This window comes from Protomyctophum bolini (genome assembly GCF_963924005.1).
Source record: "Protomyctophum bolini genome assembly, chromosome: 4".
NCBI lineage: Eukaryota > Metazoa > Chordata > Actinopteri > Myctophiformes > Myctophidae > Protomyctophum > Protomyctophum bolini.
Window position 1 is genome coordinate 15,826,952 of NC_137865.1, and position 8,234 is coordinate 15,835,185.

At 40.8% G+C, this 8,234-nt stretch overlaps 1 protein-coding gene across 4 annotated transcripts in view; it reads left to right on the forward strand.

The window, feature by feature from the left end:
- The window catches only part of cald1b (caldesmon 1b), a 47,509-nt gene extending 39,394 nt beyond the window's left edge, over window positions 1-8,115 (forward strand). For 3 of the 4 annotated variants that reach the window (XM_080762467.1, XM_080762469.1, XM_080762468.1), the window contains exons 14-17: window positions 1,643-1,765; window positions 3,529-3,600; window positions 4,965-5,005; window positions 6,725-8,115. In XM_080762467.1, coding sequence (XP_080618593.1) covers window positions 1,643-1,765; window positions 3,529-3,600; window positions 4,965-5,003 — 234 coding nt within the window. In that variant the 3' untranslated portion in view covers window positions 5,004-5,005; window positions 6,725-8,115. The remainder of the gene's footprint in view (window positions 1-1,642; window positions 1,766-3,528; window positions 3,601-4,964; window positions 5,006-6,724) is intronic. The other variant, XM_080762470.1, reaches the window with a different exon arrangement.
- The last annotated feature ends 119 nt before the right edge of the window (window positions 8,116-8,234 follow it).

The following is an 8,234-nucleotide window of genomic DNA, read 5'->3' on the forward strand; positions in this document are numbered from 1 at the left end:
TGGGCAACTCATTGGTGGAAACTGATGAGTTCACTCACTATATAGTGAACTCAAAGTATACATGTTTTGGACATTACACGGGTCGCTGTGTTATTTATGTTTTTAAACATGGCAGATTAGAAAATTGATACTGACCATTGGTTGTACCCTACCTTTTGCGATACATTGTGGAATAAGGGTGTTAGGTTTTAAAGTTCAAACTGGAGCCACAAACTACCAGGAAACAAGGATTTCAATTATCCAAATTTTATTTTGCAGGATAATGAATAAAGGTTGACATTGGGTTCACATGATTTTTTTTAACCTTTATTTAACCAGTAAAATCACATTGAGGAACTGGCCAAGAGGCAGAAATAAAATGACACTTCAATACCACATCGTCAATGTTACATTTTGAACCAGCAAATACAACATCCATAATACACCTTAAAGTACCTATGCATAACAACAAGTCACCTGTCCTACTTTTTAGTAGCAGGGCAAAATACACCATATACACAATCTACACGATCTGAACCAATATAATAAATATATAGGCATGAACATAGGCTAGTACATATCCAAACATGTGCAGGTGTTGGACTGTACATCAAAGATGTTCCTTTTGAAACTTCTCAAGGGAACTGTCAAAGCCAATTTTAGTCTGGACTGTAGATCATTCCACGACCAAGGGCCAAAGAAGGCCAGACATTTTTTACCCCCCTCGGATTTTAATGCTGGTACTACACACCGCAGCCAAGCATTTGACCTGAGGTTTAGGCCGTTTTGGACGAAGTCGAATTTGGATAAAATGTAAGACGGCAGGTCACCCAGAATGGCTTTATAAATGAAAATATGCCAATGCTGAAGCCTGCGAGATGCCAATGAGAACCAACCGACTGCAGCATACAACGTGCAGTGATGTGTTCTGAAAGGTGAATTAGTTATGAATCTCAATGCAGCATGGTACAAGGTATCCAATTTGGTCATGATTGCCATGGTTCTATAAAGAAACAAAGAAAATAAACTTGTTATAGTATCTTTCAATATAAACATTAAATTATAGTATAGTATGGCCTTTAATCATATATTTAATATTGCATATTATTCAAATAATATTTAGCCATATATCTAGAAAGTTCATGATATAAATAAAAATATCAATACAAATGGAATGCATCAATTCTTGAAGATAATCCACATCATTGGGGATAACTTACATTGATACAAGATCAAAAGACGCATTGGCAAACATCTGCATGCACAGAGCGAACACAAAGGTGGCTGTGCATGTGTTTGAAGACAAAGGACAAGGGAGCATCATCCAGGCCTGCTTTATTGGGAGGAAGTGAGAGGGAGGAAGTGAGGGCACTGCCACAGGTACTTCCTGAACCACTGTGGAGTCTCCTTGTGGAGCGGAGGGGAAATTAATCTTGCCGTTTGTGGGTATAATAATGATCACTCATTTCATTAGTATACATTCACTAGTATACAAACACCACTCAAATTGAATAATCACTACTGTATATAGTGCACTATAGGGAGTAAGGAATGTGGAGTGATTTCGGACACCGCCAGAGAAACAGAAAAACGAGTTGACAGTGAAATAGGAGGGGGGAGACGGTACTGTAGCTCTATTAATGACCGCTGATATCTCTCCCAGGATGCCGCTGGGATCAAAGTTGGCGTGGCTGGACGCGTCAACAGCTGGATGGCCAATAAACCTGCAGAGGTGGAGAAGACACAAGCACCGGCCCCAGAACCTGAACCGGTCAAACCAGCAGAAGTAAGGCCTTAATCAAAATGTCCCCTACTACCCTCATGGGCATTACATTCACAGGCAGGAGGGGAATATTTTCTTAACCACTTGAAAAGTTGAACCGTATATACCTAGCTGACCAGGGCTCCTCCTTCTTTCCCCTCAGCACCTAATCTCTTCACTGAAATAAGCTCACAATGTGTCGCAATGTGGCACGTTGTGAGGTTGTAGATCTGCTATTTTCACCAAACCTTTGCTCCAGAATAGAGAAGCTAGGGTCCTTAATGGTACGCTGCTGGAAATAATCTGATAAAACTATCTTGTTACCTACCGTTCAGTCCAACCGATAAACAGTACACACACTGTTTCTCGTGCCAGGTGGCTGAATGCCAACATATCACCTTGCACTTCTGTTTTCGGCACCCTTCTATGGCCACAATAACTCATGTTGACCTCGGCAGTTATTTTAAGATTAACTTACACCTCATTCTTTAAATTCACTGTAGTAGGCAAAACAGAACTCTCATTGTTGCAAAGCGTGTTTTTACTTTACAGTCCACGTCTGGCCAAACAGTCTCTTTTCACCATTTACACAACAAATTAAGCAATTATTTTGTTGAAGATTCCTTAACAGAATTTTATATACAGTATATACAAGCAAAAAGAAAAAGTTTCATAAGCATTCATACAGCAGAAATTGTGTGTAGTTTCGTTGCCTGGCATTGTACTTTATTGTAGTAATGGCTTGATACCATCATAATCCATCATCATAAATTGTAAAGGATTGGATGAATGAGGCCATAGTACCTAGTTTTATTTTTATTGAGATTTTCAGTTAAAGATATCCCAGGATCAGGTAGACACAGTAATAGTCATGATCACAGATCATATTCCTTGGGTAATATGACAGATTTAAAGTAAGTAGAAGGAGGCCATAGTAGACATTGTATCGTCTTTTCTTTTATTAGGGACTGCTACCAGTTATACCAAGGACACACTTGGCTACACTGTGTCTGCATGTGTAGGGGCATTGCTGAGTGACGTATTGCATTATTCCTACTTGAAAGTTAGGAGGGAGATATCTTCAGTGTCATATGTCTAGAGGAATGGTCATAACCTTGAGTTTACTGATGTTACAACACTTCCACCCCATGGGAAGAAGATGTACAGCAGTCTACTACTTGGAATTATACTTAGGACAATTACTACTACAATTGTTACATGATTAACGCTTTTATCCAGAAGTGTGAGATCAGAGTACTGTAAAAGTCATGAAGCTTGGTCACTAAATAACAGATTTTTGATGTGATTGAACCACTGTGTTTCTGTTATAGTTGTTATTTTCTTCTACTTTTCTAGCTTTTCAGCTTTCCCTTTCTTCAGCTTCGCTTCCTTTCAGACTTTTCTGTCCTCTCCCTTCCTTACTGCTGACATTGGAAAAGGTACAGAAAGCGTATGTTTACTAAAGTACTGTACAATTTGGATTGTTAATTCAACTCTGAGAATTACAGACCTGCAAGGGTTTGTTTCCCCTCTATCAATCATTAATAGCTGGGGACCCCCACTGGAATCCCCTAAGGACCCCTTGGCGGGACACCTAGCCCCATGTTGAGCACCTCTGCAAAACGCTATTTTGCTAAAAGATGATACGTTATAAGAGTTTATCAGGCTTTGCCCGATGAAAGGACACAATAATGGGGATTACTATGATTAGTATCAGATGATAATATTTAGATTTCAGGGTTGTAGCTTCAAGTACAGATAATATTTTTTGCGATTGATTATCACAGGAAATGAAACCCAGCGATGTTGGCAACAAGCGTGGCCCCTGGGAGACAAAGAAGACCTCCACGCCTGCTAAGGTACAAAGAGCAAGCTGAACACAACCTGCAGAGTAACGACAATTTCCATCTTAATCTTGTTGAGCTTTAAAGTGACGTACATGCTTGTTTGTTTTATTCAGTCTACCTAAAGGCGTGCCTTCAGAGGTAACTGTATTGTAATGTGGCTTTAACACAGTGATTCTCAACCTTTTGAATTCAAAGGACCCTCAGTTTGATATGTATTTATAGGCCCATTTGATACGATTTCTACCCCAATCTACACTGTCAAATCCTCAGTGTTAATATACTGTAACTTCGATTTAAGGGTCAATTTTGTCCAATTTGTATACACGGTCGGAGTTACAGACCTGTAAAGGTCCATTTGGTTCCTGGAGACCCGCTGGAACCCCCTCAAGGACTTCTAGGGGTCCCTGGACCCTGCGTTGAGAACCACTGGCTTAGTGTAATGCACGTACCACTCTGCACACGGTGTGTGATCGCTGTGGTGATTGCACTTGGTTCCATGAACCCTACAACCTATCACCGTGTGAAGTGTTGTGACTGCATCATGCCGTATTATGCATCTTTTATAAATGCAACATACTGTATGTGTATGGCTATGATTATTTGCCAATATGGCCTCAAGGAAATTTAATTGCATTCTGGGATCTGGAGTTCTGTGGAAACATCTCTGATGTGGTTTCTCAACTGGACCACGGAACGGATCTTTCCTTGTCATACTTGGCGATGATCTATGCGATGTTAGGGGATAAGTTGGCTGCACGACACGGCAGTTTGGCATGGATAACTGCATTACAGAAACAATATAACGGTCAGAAATACCATACAGTATATAGTTCATGTGGTTATGCTTTGATACAATACTGCAAAACTGTTTGACATGCAATTTTCACCCAATACTCAACGTGTGTGTAGCTCTGTGTGTTTATGTATTTAAGTTTGCGTGGGATGGCTTACATCTGGTGAGAATTTTGCTGAATGCATCTGTCTTTAGGGAAATAAGAAGTGGCTTTCTTGTGGATTGCTTTAGATAGTATGATCTCACCCTGCACTGCACAATCCTGAGTGTAAAATTAAATGAAAACTGAGAATTTTACAGTGCACCCCACCTGAACCCACTCACTGCAACTACAGTTTACACAGTAAAATAAATGCCATGTGTTAATTTAACTAGGAGGGTGTAAATATTGATCCATATGGTCATTGTTACTCCCTCCCTCCCTCAGACTTAGATTTGCACCACAGATTTGACTGCATTAATGATAGACCTTTTTTGGACATCTCCAAAACTGGATTCCGTTAATCCTTAAGAAGGTGCAATGAATGGTGTTTCTATGGTCAGCTCCAAATAAATGAATAGTTCCTTTCCAATGTGTTTACAGGTGGCCGTTGGAGGAAGGAGCAAGTTTGGCGCAAAATAATGGTAAGTGTAAAGTGTATGTTCGGCACATCAAACTAAGACCCTATTAGACTTAAAAATAGCTGTCAGGAGAGGTGTCAGGAGAAAGAGAGCGTGTCCTTTAGGTTAGACTCTGAGTGAAGGAGTGAGCCAATGAGCCATGACAACGATTTTATAGCCCGCTGCAGTGGACACAGCTATGCCCCTGCCAAACCCACCCTAGCTGTCCACCCACCATAAATAAAACGTTCCACTTGAACATTTTGACACCGGTCCGTTCCATGACTAACGTCACCATGACCTTGTTTCCCAGTATAAAGAACGTTCCGGTCTTAGTCAGATGGTGATCATAGTTCACCCCATGCCACCTGCATGGGCCCGTCCAATGCCACATAGCGTCGTTCCACGCTGCAGCTGCTTGATTGTCACATTACGGCGGTGTGTTGGGGAGGATTACTAACTGTTAAGGCAGCAAAGTAGCCTCAAACGCCAGGCTTATTCACTCAGTACTAATGGTAAAGTCTTACAAAGCTTTACCCAACTTAAAAGCTGTTATAGCAGAGTTTGCTAACTAAGCAAAGTAGCAATTGTAATGACGATAAGCAACATTAAATAATAGATTATTGCCACTAATAATGTAGCGCTGACTTTGATGAGATAATACATTTCTTCCTTACTTTATCCTCAAGCAGCTTACCCTAAATGCCAATTCAAAAGTAGTCCTTGCCCTATATCTTGTGCCACCCCTTACTCCTTATCCCTAAACATATTAGCCATTTTTTACTATTTTAAAACATTTTTAAATAGTACAAATAGTCGATCTACAAGCTAACAACGTGTCACACACATGCACACACACACACACACACACACACACACACACACACACACACACACACACACACACACACACACACACACACACACACACACACACACACACACACACACACACACACACACACACACACACATACACATGCACACACGCACTGTTGTGCCAGAGCTAGAACAATACAAATGGAAAAGTGTTTGTCAGGTTTTAGTTTCAGCCCTAAATAGTGTTCCTCACTTGTAACCTCCCCAATTCTTGATCAGAAATAGACCCCTGAGGAATGAAGTGAAGGGCAAATGACAATGTTACGGCTTCCACACACTCAAAGCAGAGTCAGTCTCTACTGCAGTTATGTGTCAACAGACGCAGCACATTGCGCACATGACACACACAAGCACACACAGCACACACGCACGCACGCACGCACGCACGCACGCACGCACGCACGCACGCACGCACGCACGCACGCACGCACGCACGCACGCACGCACACACACACACACACACACACACACACACACACACACACACACACACACACACACACACACACAGATATGAGCCTTAAACCTTAATCATGAACCACGTGCAGGACCTTTTTTCAAATGCTACTACATTTGACCCTCACAAGTACGCGCAGTCGCGCACGCACGCACGCACGCACGCACGCACACACACACACACACACACACACACACACACACACACACACACACACACACACACACACACACACACACACATCAGTATTTGAAGATTTACCTCTTGGTTAACAGCCAGGAGGTTAATAATCTCTGCCACCTCTTAAAGTTTGATGGGCTATGCACATGGTTAAAAGCAATACTGATTAATTGAAAGGGAAATATATCATTTCTCTAACTCTCTCTCTTTCACCATCTCTATCTCAGCAGATGTGAGACCTTGGCCATCGGGATCCCACTTTGAAGGCCCAACCAAACCGAATATCAAAATCTAAACATTTTGATTCTCCTATAAAGGTTCTCATCAATATTGATAACAGAGGGACCAGGAGAACAACCTTTGTGCTTCAAAGTCTACAAATTATTAAGTTGCTTTTGGCATGGCCCTTTTAAATTAGTTTGTTGTGTAATAGGACTGTTCAGTGTTTTCATTGTTAACAATTCAGCCACTGCTGAAATATTGCATGAATAAAGGTTAGAATAATAGCTAATGGAGCAGCCACCTATTATAACAGTCTTACTCTTAATTGATTCTAGTTGTTGTGTTGTGTGCTTTCTTTCTGACTATGCAATAGCCTACCTACAATATTTCAGGATAGATTTATATAATTCATTCATTAACAGGATTTGATGATTTCTCATCTTGAGTAATATGCAACTACTCGGCTCTAGTTTTATATTCCATATACCATCACTGCTTGTTCTGATTATATTAACCATGCTTTATTCAATGTGATATCTGAGCAGGCTGAATTTGCTGTGTCATGGCTAGCATTTTTATTTTGTGACAGTACAGTGTATTACCAGTGAACTGAATGTGGTTTGACTTGCCTGTAAATACTTGACTTTGAATTTGTTTTGCTAAAGAGCGGCGCTTCAATAGATGACAGAGCACGGGTAGAACATAATGTCACCGGCACATTCAGCCCTGGACTGCAGACAGAATACCACATTTTGCAAGCAGTTGTCTTTGTGTACAACATGGGGGTTGTGCCTTTTCGTCATGTGCAAATTTAATAATGGAATTATTTTTTGTTTTTTTTGACTGTTTGTACAAGTGTATTTACTGTAATATCTGTTAACCACATGAAACCTAGTGTCCCTATTCTGGGGAAAACATTCAGCTGAAATTGCTGATACAAGCTCACTACGCATGGCATTGTGGCAGGAACAAAGGACGGGACTCTGGTCAACAAATATAGGATTTCAGTGGTTGACAGAGTGACATAAAGCAAATGTCTAAATTAAATTCTCTATGACCAAATTCTACCAAATTCGGTTCGTTCTACCAAAAAGGAACTGTCATTCCAGCTTCTTGTTTACAATTGCCACTTTGCAATTATTTTTGCATTGCGGCAGGAGGGATGTTGATGGGACAAGGGAAATGTTCACCCTACTGTACCAAAGCCTGTAATGAACAGATACTGTACTCTGGTGCTTCAGAGGAATGCCTTATTGATCTCTATGTGCTTGAAATCTGCCATAATGCATATTGTGGGTCTTTCAGATGAACTGTTGTTATGAACGGCTTTATTTTAAGGTATGAACTTCTACTTTGTACTTGCTTCAGCAATAAAAGAATGGAAGCCATAATGTCATTCGGCTTGCTTTTATTTTTGGTGACTGACAGGAGAGGCTTTTATTACCCTGCTTAACCAGTGATTAAATCATCTCGTGCTGAAACATACCATGATGATGAAAGCTTGGAACGGATGCC